General features: G+C 40.8%; 1 protein-coding gene across 4 annotated transcripts; it reads right to left on the bottom strand.

Annotated features, from left to right (window-relative positions):
- Nucleotides 1-393: 393 nt before the first annotated feature.
- Nucleotides 394-16,355, bottom strand: tspan3a (tetraspanin 3a). 4 transcript variants are annotated; one of them, XM_021598551.2, is made up of 8 exons: nt 16,038-16,349; nt 15,587-15,696; nt 5,467-5,658; nt 5,124-5,198; nt 3,505-3,606; nt 3,241-3,393; nt 3,067-3,150; nt 394-1,330 (listed from the first exon to the last, which is right to left on the bottom strand). In XM_021598551.2, exons 1-8 carry the CDS (start codon nt 16,243-16,245, stop codon nt 1,238-1,240), a joined length of 1,017 nt encoding a protein of 338 aa, XP_021454226.2. In that variant the 5' UTR covers nt 16,246-16,349; the 3' UTR covers nt 394-1,237. The 4 variants fall into 4 exon arrangements, with proteins under 4 accessions (XP_021454226.2, XP_021454235.2, XP_021454244.2 ...); XM_021598560.2 differs by lacking the exon at nt 3,067-3,150 and having other exon boundaries at nt 16,038-16,355; XM_021598569.2 differs by lacking the exon at nt 15,587-15,696 and having other exon boundaries at nt 16,038-16,333.
- Between the last annotated feature and the right edge of the window lie 853 nt (nt 16,356-17,208).

Consider the following 17,208-nt stretch of genomic DNA (forward strand, 5'->3'; position numbering starts at 1 on the left):
CTGTAATCGAGCAAAAGGTGGCGCTACAAAGTATTAACTTAAGGGGGCTGAATCATTTTGCACGCCCAATTTTTCAGTTTTCGATTTGTTAAAAAAGTTTGAAATATACAATAAATGTCGTTCCACTTCAACACTTCAAGTGTCCCACTTGTTGATTCTTCACAAAAAAATAGTTTTATCTTTATGTTTGAAGCCTGAAATGTGGCAAAAGGTCGCAAAGTTCAAGGGGGCCGAATACTTTCGCAAGGCACTGTACATGTTAGAAATGGTTGAAACTTTGTGGAGAAAACCACACAGCTCTAATGTCCAGGCATGGCTATAGTCTTGTGTGTGTGTGTGCAGAGAAACTTGAGCATATTTTTGTGATAGAGAAACAAATAAAAATAGACAATATTCTGGATGGAATATACCGTTTATTTCCTTGTTAGTTTTACCCCATTCTATTTACATTCATCTCTGGTTTACGTTTCTGTACATGGCTAAAATCTATTTGAAAACTAGGCCTACATAGTGTGCTCAACTCCACACAAAGTACAACAAAAGCTCAGTAACAGTACATGTGGATTATTCCTAAATAAGCCTGTTTTATGCACTGAATCAAATGCCCACATTCTTACAAAGCAAATCAGTTAATTGACTGCACTTTGGTTACTGCTCATTCCTGGTGGGTCGATCCAGTGCCTGTAATTAATCTACGGTCTATAGTTCTACTGCTTATCAGAAACAGAATGGTGCTGGTGAAGGGTGAGATCTGGACACAAACAAAGCAGTAGCACAAGGCAACCTCATACAAGGGAATCTTCAACTCAGTTATTTACATGATAGATTTAAATAGTTATAAAATATTCCAAGGCCATACACAGTGCAAACAGACATGAGGAAAGTATTCAGTCCACATATTCCATACAGTAGGTCCATCATTCACATCCTTGTCTACCTCAAACAACAAAGGGGTAAGTAGTCAGAGCAACAAATTAAACAAACAAAAAACGTGTTTAAATAGCCATTTTAGAATTTGGCTTGTAGCGTTTTTAATAAGACACCTAAAACAAAACATCAACTTACATAGCATGTAAATAAATAGGTTTTTCACCACTTCACCATTGTGGAGTATGAGCCACTGTGAGGAGCTTTTCAGCTTACAGTAGATACCTGAACTTGGGCAAGCCAGTGAACCACTCTCCACTGACAAAGCCACGAGCCTAGGTGTGTGTGGTGTGAGAGTGTAGGGTCCTTCTTATGCGTAGGTTCCCCCCGTCATGAGAAGTTCATAGGCAGGGTCACGGCTCCTCCGGCACAGCACAACAAAGGCACACAGCATCCCAAATACCTAGGAGAGGAAAACAGCAGGGGTTGAAATGTAGTGTCATGCATCCATACCTTCCTGACGAGGTCGTCTGTCAACCTCTGACCTGGACGCTAGGCTAACTAGTCTCCCAGGAAAGGCTGAGCAGGGACACAAAAACTACATCAGCAGCAAACAGAGAAGCATCTGGGTCAAAAGCCTCTAGAATTACTGCAAACCAGCAGATTCAGATGCCTCACCAGCCCATAGAATAAGATAATCTAATGATGAAATGCAGAGGGTCAAATGAACGGAATGAAAAAGGGGTAAATCTAGCAAATAACATGCCGTCTCAATCCACCGACTCAATTTCCCAGACTCTAGAATCTAATTATGCACATTTTTAACAAATCAAAGTAACTAATATATCTATCAAGTCAAGATAAGACAATGGTGTACCCCAGCCAATTTAAGTTTAAGTTTGAGATCACCTTGAATTCCTAGATTTTCCCCTGTCCCTATTGATGGGTTAGCTGACAATGTCACGAAAACGATGAGCATGCTTCAACAGGACAGAAGTCCATGAGTTGTTTTGATTCTAGTTGGCCAGATAGCCTACCAACAATGACAAGAAACTGCCATTTGGGGAATCATAAGTGACTCATTTCAGCTAGTTCCATCTTGTTCTTGATACCATGTCTTGTTTTGAGGTGTTGACTGATTTCATGTCTATGGCTAAAATTAGCTTGCTAGCTAACCAGACAATTGCAACAATGTATTTGAGAGACAAGTGCTCATTGTGCAAATGTATTTAATAATCATTGGAGACTAAATATAGTTTACACGTTGACAACAATCTAAGCCAACCCAGTCTGATTTGCCCCATAGTTGCGCACGCGTCAGTTTTGTTGCTAAACAACTAACCCGTCTATGAAAAATGTAACAGTCCCATCTGTGCCCTGTCCCGGTTCCTTGAGGCTTGCTGGAGTGTGGCAAGGGGGTTAACATAATACGGGCATACCCCAGGCCCACTCAGCCTCCATACTGAATAATTTCATGACTCATACCATAAGTGCTTTTTAGATAGCCAGCGGAAAATAGCAGAGTATCCCACTTGTCCCTCTAGTCAAAGCGACTAGTGCCTTCACACACTAGGGCAACAGCACAAATAGAACAATAAGACAGATATTTCACCGGATGTATACATGTGAAGCATGGCGTTTCCACAACCAAATATGGTAGTGAGAGGAAGCCCAGTGGCCGGCAGTGGGAGAAGATGGATTTTGGCCGACATTCTGCAAATTTTCTCATCGACTAAACATTTGATCTCAATACAGTTCTGTTCCCAAAACTAGAATCTGTTACGAACAGAGTGGATAAAGTTTTGTAGACTTTACTGAAGTTAAAAAAAAAAAGCGTTGTTTAGAAGGTGAGCAAAGGCAAATTGAGTTATTGCACACAAGCACTTCACAAAGTAGGCATTATTTAATGGAAATATGCAAACGCGCCAAAACAATGTTTTTTATTGTTAAATGTGATTCTGTAAACTGATAGTTAGCCAGCTAGCTGGAGTGGCCAAATTAGCTGGTCCTACTGTTGGACGTACGTGCTGACGTATCACCATGTAGGCAACGTTTTCTACTGTGATTGGTCAACAACTCCGGCGCCGCTTGAAAAATAGAGCAGAATCCTATTTTCTCCGCCTTGGCTGAGAAGCTTCCATGGGCACAAGCATCCCCCATTAGTTGAATGAAAGAGAGCTGATGGAAGTTTTATTTTACCTGAATTGCAGCGAACGTGAGTGCTGCCCAGATGACATACATAATAATCTCCTTTAGTTTCTTCACAACAAGGGCTTCACAACCCTGGAGACACACAAACAATACATTGTGTAAGAGAATCAATTTGTATATTATGCATGCAAGAAAAGCATAGGTACGTTTTGGATCTCTTACCTCTGGATAGAGGTCTCCAGGATGGGCTAGAGAGCCTGTACAGTTTCTGGCGTTAGGTTTGCAGCAGCTCACTGGTATACTGTTGTTTCGAGACTCATTAAACCAGCGCGTGTTCCTCCAGTCGGAGTAATTGTGAATCCCACAACAGTGGAGCTGCAGGCATGACAAATGATGATGGTCAATACTAGGTCAATTCAATACAGCTTTAAAATTACTTTAAAACTGTTACACAAAACATGAATTGCTCAAGTTCCATGCCAACACCTGTCTTTGCACGTAGTCAATGGCACGGCTCGGAGCATCTGTGTTGGTGCCATTGTACTCATTGTACACCTTCTGGATGGAGTGATTGACCTCATCTTCAACCTGTAAACAAACAGTTAACTGTGCTTAATAGGTCCATCTTACACAACCTCAATGCTTTTCTAATGAATATCACTATATCCAATCACTTTACTTTGGATAGCACTTTTCCTGTCAGGGGAAAACAAATCTCCAAACATGTAGTCTAAATAGAAAAAGACATAGTGGCTACCATGTTTTCCATGGAGAAAATAGGTAATTTTTTAAATTTAATTTTTGTATTTAACCTTTAACTAGGCAAGTCAGTTAAGAACAAATTCTTATTTACAATGAAGGCCTACCAAAAGGCCTCCTGCGGGGACAGGAGCCTGGGATACAATATAGGACAAAACACACATCACAGCAAGAGAGACAACACAACATAAAGAGAAAACTAGGACAACAACATAGCAAGGCAGCAACACAGCAAGGTAGCAATACAACATGGTAGCAGCACAAAACAAAGTACAAACATTATTGGGCACAGACAACAGCACAAAGGGCAAGAAGGTAGAGACACACAAAGCAGCCACAGCTGTAATATTGTGGCTGGTAGAATTTTCTTTCCCCATTGGGAACATATCTAAAGAATTGGTATCCAGAACAAAATCTTTATTGCACAAACGCACTGTAAGCTTGATTTATACTTTACTTAAGCCCTATTCACATGGAATTAGTTTTACTAGAGAATGTTGGTTATGTAATTATTACTCCAGAATATCCGTTATTCCAGAGGAAGAATCGGACAGGATTTGTTTTTTCCAAACAGATGCCTGTAATTCTTTAATTCTGGAGGTTTTTAGTCTAGGCTTGAAGTTATGCCAACATGTCCAGGTGATAACAGGCTACACTGATAACTAGAGCTTGGCTACCAAATATTTTTTGGTATAAGTGTCGCCACAATATTTAAATTGAGGAAGTGTGATCATAATCATTACTTTATAGATCTGCAGTAGACATCATAAATGCCCCACAGCCTGCAGATGGGAGCTAAACAGCACACACTTGAGATGCGCTTTTAGGCTATGGATGAGAAAGGGACCTTTGCTCAGTTATAATGCTGCTTTGTCATCTATTAACAGCAAGGGTTGCATTAAATAGGAGCAATATTTTTTTTACTGAGACATTTGGTGATGTTCAATACTTTGGCACAAAACATATAAACAAAAGCATTCACTGTGAAGGTTGATACCGTAGGTCCTAAATATATCGGCAATGCGCAGAATTTTGTTTAAAGCATCAATTTATCTAATCAGTTATTGTTTTCTTGCTCAAACCACGAGCAACACCTGTCAAACTCAAGACATTTCTCTCAAAACACAGGGATGTCGATTCGCACGTGACTAGTATTTTCAGAGGACCTTGGAGTTAGTTGAAAAACAGTAGTTTTTAAGGAATTATTACTCTCCTGCTATGCAAAAATTGGCAGAGTCGGATGGGGGACTTAAATAATGGATATGGTGATTTGTGCTCGTACACATAATTACAGAACCCCATCTCTCCCAGTAAAACTAGTCCCATAAGAATAGGGTTTTACACACCTTTGACCTGTAAATATAACCAAAAACCACCACAAGCACTTCCGTCACAAACACCAGCAGGAGAAGGACGACAAACTGTGGGGAGAAGAGGAATAATTAAACATTGAAGAAACTCCTGAAAATAAAATGGGTGCTTGGCATTCATAAGAGGCACATTTAAATCAATAAACTGTAATGAAGGATTATCCAACATAATACAAAACAATATGAACTCTTGTCTGTAGCCTGAACTGGGCTATGCATTTAGTAATCAGTCATCTGGACAACAGGAACACAGAGGGATATGATATCTGAGCCCAGGTTGAACGTTGTAGTAGTAGGTGCTAAGAAAACATTCACTGACCGCTGCAAGCCCATAGCGGCTTTCTCGTATTGTGGCACAACATCCAATAAGACCGATGATGAAAAGGAGGCCTCCTACTGCAATTATGGTCACAGCAGGGATAAGGGTGTACACATCTTCAAAGAAGTGGTCGTAGTCATCATACGTGATGAACACGTAGGCTCCAACATAGCACAAAATCCCTGCTGCTGCCTGTATGATGGGTGGGGGGGAAAGTATTAATACCACAAAAATGCAAATGAAATAAAATGTTTGAATGAGTACAACCTCTGAGTCTGATGGTCCCTGAGAAGATATGAAAACCCAAGGCATTAACAGGGCATTCTGCTTTATCCTAAGGGTTCTCTGCTACAAGCACCGCTTAATGTTTAGAAAAGTCAATAATCATTGCTTGTGATACAGGTTTAGAAACATGTATATCAGCAAGAAATAATCGTTCAAATAAAAAAAATATATACTTACCTTAGCAGGTTTGCACATACGGCTGTGTGCCTCCAGCCGACAAACTACACTTACTTCCCAGTTCGCTTACACACAGGTGTTTGAGCTCAATAGTGATCACCTTTATCTTCCATAAACAAGCGCTGTAACGTGTAGATATGGCCATGTGTGAACACTAACCCCCCAAAAAGGTGTGTTTAACCTTTAGTTTTTTGATAAAAATTGGCCCTTATGTTTCTAAAACTGTACCGCAAGCAATGCGTGTTAACATTCAGAAAGTGCATCAGAGCTCTTAACAAAACTCCCCCAGAAGACACCTTAATGAATAAAGCAGGGATGGGCAACTCATCATGAGGGGCCTCAGATGCTCACGGGTCTGAATACTCACATCCACAACCCCTCCACATTGAGAGTAAACATTTTAGTGCCCCCCCTCTTGACAGTGGAGAGAAATGCTGTTAGTTTCGTGCAATTCTACACATTTTGCCATGGTGTAGAGAAAGTGTTGCAGTTTTAAAGAAAGTTCTTTGCTGCAATTGTACATATTTTGCCATGGGGCAGAGAGGAGATTTTGCACTTGATAACAAATTTCATGCAAGTCTACTTATTTTGCAGAGAGGACAATTTGCTGTTTTACATGTTAGCTGACTGGGGATAATTGACTGACAGAGAGAAACTGCTGATGGACAACTACATTTCTAAATTGCACCTTGTGTATTCTACTATTTGAACTTGTAAGTTGAGACCCTGACTCAGTTTAAACACCTGTGCTAAAGGTATCTCCTGAGTGGCACAGCGGTCTAAGGCACTGCATCTCAGTGCTAGAGGTGTCACTACAGACACCCTGGTTTGAATCCAGGCTGTATCACAACCGGCCGTGATTGGGAGTCCCATAGGGCGGCGAATAATTGGCCAAGCGTTGTCCGGGTCTGGCCGATGTAGGCCGTCGTTGTAAAGAAGAATTTGTTCTTAACTGACTTGCCTAGTTAAATAAAGGTTCAATAAATCAATAGTTTGTGTATATGAATGGACTAAACTAGGCCTATAAAAGAATCTGAGACCAATCATGAGCGGGCTACGGATGGCCTGAAAGGTGTATGTCTGACAAATGCATAACTATTACAACCATCCCATTTGCATTATAATAACTCAAGCAAGATGGCAGCTTCGCTTCTAGTCCTTAGGAAACTGTACAGTATTTTATTTTTGATGTATTTCTTACATCGTTAGCCCAGAAAACCTTAAGTGTTATTACATACAAACGGGAAGAACTATTGGATATCCGAGAAACATCAACTTACCAGCACTACAACCAGGAATACGACTTTCCCAAAGCGGATCCTTTATCTGTACCTCCCAGGGCATTTGAACTGATTCCAGAGGCCGATCCAAAACAACGCCGCCAGAGGAGAGGGTGCTGGAACAGTCTTCTAGTGAGGCTTTGGATGCGCGCACACCATCCACCACTTCTAAGCATATTACTCGCTAATGTCCAGTCCCTAGTTAACAAAGTAGACGAAATCAGGGCAAGAGTTGCTTTCTAAAGAGATATCCGGGATTGTAACATGTCGGAGACATGGCTAGCTGGGGACATGCTGTCGGAGTCCATACAGCCAACGGGATTTTCAGTGCATCGACAGGAATAAAGATCTCTCCGGTATGAAGAAGGGTGGGGGTGTATGTGTCAGGATTAACGACTCATGGTGTAATTGTAACAACATACAGGAACTCAAGTCCTTTTGTTCACCTGACCTAGAATTCTTCGACGGTATTATCTCCCAAGAACTCTCCTCGGTCATCGTCACAGCCAAGTATATCCCCCCGCAAGAGGATACCAAGACATCTATCAAGGAACTTCACTGGACTTCATGCAAACTGGAAACCATATATCCTGAGTAGAGGTCGACCGATTATGATTTTTCAACGCCGATACCAATATCGATTATTGGAGGACCAAAAAAGCCGATACCGATTAATCGGACAATTTTTATTTAATTTTTTTAATGTATTTGTAATAATGACAATTACAACAATACTGAATGAACACTTATTTTAACTTAATATAAAACATAAATAAAATCTATTTAGCCTCAAGTAAATAATGAAACATGTTCAATTTGGTTTAAATAATGCAAAAACAAAGTGTTGGAGAAGAAAGTAAAAGTGCAATATGTGCTATGTAGGGAAGCTAACGTTTAAGTTCCTTGCTCAGAACATGAGAACATTTCAAAGCTGGTGGTTCCTTTTAACATGAGTCTTCAATATCCCCAGGTAAGAAGTTTTAGGTTGTAGTTATTATAGAAATTATAGGACTATTTCCCTCTATACCATTTGTATTTAATTAACCGTTGAATATTGGATGTTCTTATAGTCACTTTAGTATTGCCAGTGTAACAGTATAGCTTCCGTCCCTCTCCTCGCTCCTCCCTGGGCTCGAACCAGCAACACAACGACAACAGCTACCACATCCAAGCAGCGTTACCCACGCAGAGCAAGGGAAACAACCACCCCAAGGCTCAGAGCGAGTGAAGTTTGAAACGCTATTAGCGCGCGCTAATTAGCCAGCCATTTCACTTCGGTTACACCAGCCTCATCTCGGGAGTTGATAGGCTTGAAGTCATAAACAGCGCAATGCTTGACGCACAACGAAAAGCTGCTGGCAAAACGCACGAGTGCTGTTTGCATGAATGTTTACGTGCCTGCTTCTGCCTACCACCGCTCAGTCAGATACTTGTATGCACAGTCAGATTATATGCAACGCAGGACACACTAGATAATATCTAGTAATATCAACCATGTGTAGTTAACTAGTAATTATGATTAATAAGATACGTTTAATGCTAGCTAGCAACTTACCTTGGCTTACTGCATTTGCGTAACAGCCAGTCTCCTTGTGGAGTGCAACGAGAGAGAGGCAGGTCGTTATTGTGTTGGACTAGTTAATTGTAAGGTTGCAAGATTGGATCCCCTGAGCTGACAAGGTGAAAATCTGTCGTTCTGCCCCTGAACGAGGCAGGGGCAGAGGCAATAAGAATGTGTTCTTAACTGACTTGCCAAGTTAAATAAAGATTAAATAAATCTTTTTTTTTTTTTTTTTTTTTTTTAAATCGGTGCCCAAAAATACCGATTTCCGATTGTTATGAAAACGGCCCTAATTAAAATCGGCCATTCCGATTAATCGGTCGACCTCGAATCCTGAGGCTGCATTTATTGTAGCTGGGGATTTTAACAAAGATAATTTGTGAACAAGGCTAACTAAATTCTATCAGCATATCGATTGCTGTACACGAGCGAGTAACACGCTCGACCATTGCTACTCTAACTTCCGCGATGCATACAAGACCCTCCCCAGCACTCCTTTTGGCAAATCTGACCATGACGCTTCAAGATTGCTTCGATCACATGGACTGGGGATATGTTCCCGGGTAACCTCAGACAATAACATTGACGTAAACGCTGATCTTGTGAGCGAGTTTAGAAGGAAGTGTATAGGAGATGTTGTACCCACTGTGACAATTAAAACCTTCCCTAACCAGAAACCATGGACTGATGGCAGCTTTCGAGCAAAACTGAAAGCACATGCCTTGCCATGATTAAATGCGGTGGTAACTGGAAATATGGCCGAACACAAACAGTGTAGTTATTCCCTCCAAAAGGCAATCAAATAAGCTAACACGGAACCCAAACCGGCTGCGAGCGTGCGCCATCGTGTGCTATCGTGCATACATTTATTTTGTCCCCCTACTCCAAACGTGATCATGACACGCAGGTTATAATATCAAAACAAACTCTGAACAAATTACATTAATTTGAGGACAGGACGAAAAGCATTAAACATGTATGGCAATTTAGCTAGTTAGCTTGCTCGCTAATTTGTCCTATTTAGCTAGCTTGCTGTTGCTAGCTAATTTGTCCTGGGATATAAACATTGAGTTGTTATTTTACCTGAAATGCACAAGGCCCTCTACTCCGACAATTAATCCACACATAAAACGGCCAACCAAATCGTTTCTAGTCATCTCTCCTCCTTCCAGGCTTTTTCATATTTGAACTTATACGGTGATTGGCATCTACACTTTCATAGTATTACCACAACAACCAGCAAAACATTTAATCTTTCAATCACCCACGTGGGTATAACCAATGAGGAGATGGCACGTGGGTACTTGCTTCTATAAACCAATGAGGAGATAGGAGAGGCAGGACTTGCAGTGCGATCTGCGTCAAAAATAGAAAGGAGTTCTATTTTAGCCCTTGGCAACGCAGACGCTCGTTGGCGCGTGCAAGCAGTGTGGGTGCAATAATTGAATAACATGGATTTCTAAATGTATTTTGCGGCACTCGCGCACGCGATGGTTCCGGTTTGGTCAGCATGTAAATGTCAGTATAGAGACAAAGTGGAGTCGCAATTCAACGGCTCAAACACAATACGTATGTGGCAGGGTCTACAGACAATCAAGGATTACAAAAAGAAAACCAGCCCCGTCGCAGACATCAACGTCTTGCTTCCAGACAAATTAAACAACTTCTTTGCACGCTTTTGGACAATACAGTGCCACCGATGGCCCAGACGGCATCCCTAGCTGCGTCCTCAGAGCATGCGTAGACCAGCTGGCTGGTGTGTTTACGGACATATTCAATCAATCCCTATTAGAGGTCGACCGATTATTATTTTTCAACGCTGATACCGTTTATTGGAGGACCAAAAAAAAGCAGATACATATTATAGAAATCAGCCGATTTTAATCTATGACAATTACAACAATACTGAATGAACAATGAACACTTTAATTTTAACTTAATATAATATATAAATAAAATCTATTTAGTCTTAAATAAATAATGAAACATGTTTAAATAATGCAAAAACAGTTCTCACGTTCATCGGAGATGAACGTAAAAGTGCAATATGTGCCATGTAAAAAAGCTAACGTTTAAATTCCTTGCTCAGAACATGAGAACAGGTGCTGTTTGAATGAATGCTTACGAGCCTGCTGCTGCCTACCACCGCTCAGTCAGACTGCTCTATCAAATAATATACTTAATTATAAATGTAATAAGCACACATAAATACAAGCCTTTGTTCATTAGTCAAATCCAGAAACTATAATTTCAAAAAACAAAACGTTTATTATTTCAGTGAATTACGGAACTGTTACGTATTTTATAAAAACGGGTGGCAACCCTAAGTCTAAATATTGCTGTTACATTGCACCACCTTCAAAGTTGTCATAATTATGTAAAATTCTGGCAAATTAGTTCACAACGAGCCAGGCGGCCCAAGCTATTGCATATACCCTGACTCTGCTTGCACTGAACGCAAGAGCAGTGACACAATTTCCCTAGTTAATATCGCCTGCTAACATTAATTTATTTTAACTAAATATGCAGGTATAAAAATATATACTTCTGTGTATGGATTTTAAGAAAGGCATTAATGTCTATGGTTAGGTACATTTGTGCAAAGATTGCTGAAAAAAAGCACAATGTGTTTTTGTTAAATCATCACCCGTTTGGCGAAGTTGAAGTAGGCTGCGATTCGATGATAAATTAACAGGCACCGCATTGATTATATGCAACGCAGGACAAGCTAGTTAACCTAGTAATATCATCAACCATGTGTAGTTATCTAGTGATTATGTGAAGATTGATTGTTTTTTATAAGATAAGTTTAATGCTAGCTAGCAACTTACCTTGGCTCCTTTTGACGCTGCACTCGTGTGGCAGGCTCACTCACGTAACAGGTGGTAGGCCTGCCACGCAGTTTCATCGTGGATTGCAATGTAATCGGCATCCAAAAAGGTAGACTACCGACTGTTATCAAAACTTTAAAAATCGGCCCTAATTAATCAGCCATGCCGATTAATCGGTCGACCTCTAATCCCTATCCCAGCCTGCTGTCCCCACATGCTTCAAGATGGCCACCATTGTTCTTGTTCCCAAGAAAGCTAAGGTAATTGAACTAAATGACTATCGCCCCGTAGCACTCACTTCTGTCATCATGAAGTGCTTTGAGAGACTAGTCAAGGATCATATCACCTCCACCCTAGACCCACTTCCCCCAAAAAAATTACTGCCCCAATAGGTCAACATACAATGCAATCGCCATCACACTGCACACTGCCCTATCCCATCTGGACAAGAGGAAGACCAATGTAAGAATGCTGTTCACTACAGCTCAGCATTCAACACTAGAGTACCCTCCAAACTCATCATTAAGCTTGAGACCCTAGATCCCGACCCTCCTCTGTGCAACTGGGTCCTGGACTTCCTGACGGGCCACCCCCAGGTGGTGAAGGTAGGAAACAACATCTCCACTCCGCTGAACCTCAACACTGGGGCCCCACAAGGGTGAGTTCTCAGCCCCCTTCTGTACTCCCTGTTCACCCACAACTGCGTGACCATGCACGCCTCCAACTCAATCATCACGTTTGCAGACGACACAACAGCGGTAGGCTTGATAACCAAAAACGACAAGACAGCCAACAGGGAGGAGGTGAGGGCCCTCGGAGTGTGGTGTCAGAAAAATAACCTCTCACTCAATGTAAGGAAAAGAAAAGAGATGATCGTGGACCTCAGGAAATAGCAAAGGGAGCACCCCCCTATCCACAGGACAGCAGTGGAGAAGGTGGAAAGTTTTAAAGTTTCTCGGTGTACATATCACCAACAACTGAAATGGTCCACGCACACAGACAGTGTGTTGAAGGCGCAAAGCTGGGACAGAGAGATAGAAGCTGTTTTTCAATCTTCAAAGCCATCAGATTGTTAAAACAGCCTCCACTAGCACAGATCGGCAGCTGCCTACCTACAGACGTGATATCATTGGCCATTTTAATAAATGGAACACTAGTTACTTTAATAAATGTCTACACACGCATTACTCATCTCATATGTATATTATGTAAACTGTATCTATTCTTTACTATCTATTGCATCTTAGCTGCTCGGTCACTGCTCATCCATATATTTTATACTTACAGTTGAAGTCGGAAGTTTACATACACTTAGGTTGGATTCATTAACTTCTTGACGCTACCCATCCCTGACGCGGGATCATTTTCGTCAGCAACCGCTGAATAGCATAGCGCCACAGTCAAATAATATTACTAAAAAATATTCATATTCATGAAATCACAAGTGCAATATTGCAAAACACAGCTTAGCCTTTTGTTAATCCACCTGTCGTCTCAGATTTTGAAATTATGCTTCACAGCGAAAGCAATCCAAGCGTTTGTGTAAGTTTATCGATAGCCTAGCATAGCATTATGTACACTTAGCATCAGGAAGCTTGGTCACCAAAATCAGAAAAGCAATAAAATTAACCGTTTACCTTTGATGATCTTCGGATGTTTTCACTCACGAGACTCCCAGTTACACAAATGTTCCTTTGTTCCATAAAGATTATTTTTATACCCAAAATACCTCTGTTTGTTTGTCGCCTTATGTTCAGAAATCCACAGGAAAGAGCGGTCACGACAACGCAGACGGAAATTCCAAATAGTCTTCATAATGTCCACAGAAAAATGTCAAACGTTTTTTATAATCATTCCTCAGGTAGTTTTTAAAATATATACTCGATAATATATCAACCGAGTGTGTAGGTTTTTCAATAACAGCGGGAGGAACAAAAGAGGCTTTACTCTGTAGCGCAAAAACTCACTCCGAGAGCCCCCACCTATCCACTTACGCAATGTGATCTTTCAAGCTCATTTTTCAAACTAAAAGCCTGAAACTATGTCTAAAGACTGTTGACACCTTAGGGAAGCCAGAGAAAAAGGAATGTGGTTGATATCCCTTTAAATTGAGGATAGACATGCATAGGAACAGAAGGGTTTCAAAATAAGAGGCACTTCCTGATTGGATTTTCCTCAGGGTTTCACCTGCAATATCAGTTCTGTTATACTTACAGACAATATTTTGACAGTTTTGGAAACTTTAGTGTTTTCTATCCTAATCTGACAATTATATGCATATTCTAGTTTCTGGGGCTGAGTAATAGGCAGTTTCAAATGGGTACGTTTTTTAGCCAAAAACAAAAACATGCCCCTTACACGCAAAAGGTTAAGGCTCGTTTATCAACCACTCCACAAAGTTCTTGTTAACAAACTATAGTTTTGGCAAGTCGGTTAGGACATCTACTTTGTGCATGACAAGTAATATTTCCAACAATTGTTCACAGACAGATTATTTCACTTATAATTCACTGTATCACAATTCCAGTGGGTCAGAAATTAACATACGACTGTGCCTTTAAACAGCTTGGAAAATTCCAGAAAATGATGTCATGGCTTTAGAAACTTCTGATCGGCTAACTGATATAATTTGAATCAATTGGAGATAGGCCTTGAAATACATCCACAGGTACATCTTCAAACTCAGTGCCTCTTTGCTTGACATCATGGGAAAATAAAAAAAATTCAGCCAAGACCTCAGAAAATAAATTGTAGACCTCCACAAGTCTGGTTCAACCTTGTGAGAAATTTCCAAAAGCCTGAAGGTACCACGTTCATCTGTACAAACAATAGTATGCAAGTATAAACACCATGGGATCACGCAGCCGTCATACCGCTCAGGAAGACACGTTTTCTCCTAGAGATGAACGTACTTTGGTGCAAAAAGTGCAAATCAATCCCAGAACAACATCAAAGGACTTTGTGAAGATGCTGGAGGAAACAGGTACAAAAGTATCTATAACCACAGTAAAACTAGTCCTATATCGACATAACCTGAAAGGCCGCTCAGCAAGGAAGAAGCCACTGCTCCAAAACCGCCATAAAAAAATACAGACTACGGTTTGCAACTGCACACTTTTTGGAGAAATGTCCTCTCGTCTGACGAAACAAAAATAGAACTGTTTGGCCATAACGACCATCGTTATGTTTGGAGGATAAACGGGGTGACTTGCAAGCCGAAGAACACCATCCTAACCGTGAAGCACGCAGGTGGCAGCATCATGTTGTGGGGGTGCTTTGCTGCAGGAGGGACTGGTGCACTTCACAAAATAGATGGCATCTTGAGGTAGGAAAATTATGTGGATATATTGAAGCAACATCTCAAGACATCAGTCAGGAAGTTAAAGCTTGGTCGCAAATGGGTCTTCCAAATGGATAATGACCCCAAGCATTCTTCCAAAGTTGTGGCAAAATGGCTTAAGAACAACAAAGTCAAGGTATTGGAGTGGCCATCACAAAGCCCTGACCTCAGTCCTATAGAATATTTGTGGGCAGAACTGAAAAAGCGTGTGCGAGCAAGGAGGCCTACAAACCTGACTCCTTTACACCAGCTCTGTCAGGAGGAATGGGCCAAAATTCACCCAATTTATTGTGGGAAGCTTGTGGAAGGCTCCCCGAAACGTTTCATCCAAGTTAAACAATTTAAAGGCAATGTTACCAAATACTAATTTAGTGTATGTAAACTTCTGAACCACTGGGAATGTGATGAAAGACATACAATCTTAAAATCACTCTTTATTATTATTCTGACATTTGACATTCTTAAAATAAAGTGGTGATCCTAACTGACCTAAGACTGGCATTTAATCCTAGTAAAAAATCCCAGGGATTGTGATGTATTTGGCTAATGAGTATGTAAACTTCCAACCTCAACTGTATATACTCTTATCCCATTCCTTTACTAGATTCTGTGTGTTAGGTTTTGTTGTGGAATTGTTAGATATTACCTGTTTGATAGTGGTGCACTGTCTGGTGGCTACCAGGCTAGTATTGTATGAGAAGTAGCATTTTAAAAGGTTCAAAGGGGTAGACTGCAGGGCAGGCAGTGGCTTTCGTCCTGGGAGAAATGGGGCACAAAAGCCATGCATTTAACTCCCTCTAGCCGCAGTAGCCAAAGCAACCAGACAGGAAATAAAACAGAGAAGCAAAGGAAATGTTCCGAAAACTAGTTACATCTAAAAGGGGCAGCAACAACATGACTGCAAGAACATTGAATTATAATAGCCCAAATTCTCAAACAGTAACGTTAGCTAGCTATATTGATGCTACAAATAGACAAACATGGGCCGAGGTTGCCTTGAATGGCTAGCAGGTTGCTTGCAAATTTGCTGCGTATTATGGTTGAGGAAGGGATGTTGCGCATTCATTCCCAAACGACAAGATGTCGTTTTGACTTACCCAAAAAATTAAGTTCAGAAAAACCAGCACCGTCTTTGATGATGTGATACCACACTGCCCCATGTTTAAAACAGGTATTGTCTATTATTATGGTAAAAACGTATTTGCAAAATGGCTGGCTTTGTAATCCATGCCCGACTGGAGTAGATTCTCTGACTCCCATACACCGGAGCGCCAGCACCACAAAAACCAACCAGTTGGAGGTCATGTGACCCGATGTTGCAACCTCAACTCATTTTAGCAGCAAATATTTTTTATAACTAACTCGTTGTTCTATCTGTGCTAGCAGTGTTTGTATCATAATACAAACATATGGATCAGTGAGTAAATTACATATGTAAAGGACGTACCACGTCCTCCCGATTCGTTTGTATGGGGGGTGATAAGTGCCAGAATTAAGCCTCCCGAAGCTACAGATACCCTTCACGAAGTCTCCTAAGGTCTTCCTTATTTTTTTCTAAGTCTTCAAATTGCCGACATGTTCATGTCACGTGACACGTACACGTCATGTAGATGTAGCGTGGTTCGTTCTGCGTTGTGTACTTTTAATTAGGATGCTGCCACAACTGAAGGTCTGCTAGTGGAATTATTTTTTATTTGCCCTGCACACAAAGAGACAACACACATTATGTTAACCCTTGGCACAGTCCTAGCTCTCAGGCACCTTGCTAGCCGAAAGTCAGGCAAAAGAGCGCCAAAGAGCACACATTCAATGCACAACAGCACACCATACAAGTAAAATGATACAGAACATAATTCTGATAAAATAAAAGACATACCTGCACACGAAGAGACAGCACACATTATGTTAACCCTTGGCGCAGTCCTAGCTCTCAAGCACCTGCGCAAGCACATGAGACACTCACTCAAACACTGTCCCAAGTACTCACAAGTTACAATAGATACCCTAGTTAGCGAGCTTTGTGAAACTTGTTAACATAAATCTTTATATTATCCACATTGTAACAAACATATGGTAGCATAACAGTACATTGTGTAACATTATGACGGTTTTATATTAAACAATTTCGGAGCCAAGGACAACATACCTTGCTAGCCAAAGGTCAGGCAAAAGAGAACAATAAGGGGGTACAGATAACCCGCGATGGGCCAAACCAAAATCTAAAAAAAGTTTTACAATCATCATCATGTATGTATAATATTGATATGA

This window comes from Oncorhynchus mykiss, chromosome 1 (assembly GCF_013265735.2).
Source record: "Oncorhynchus mykiss isolate Arlee chromosome 1, USDA_OmykA_1.1, whole genome shotgun sequence".
Taxonomy (NCBI): domain Eukaryota; kingdom Metazoa; phylum Chordata; class Actinopteri; order Salmoniformes; family Salmonidae; genus Oncorhynchus; species Oncorhynchus mykiss.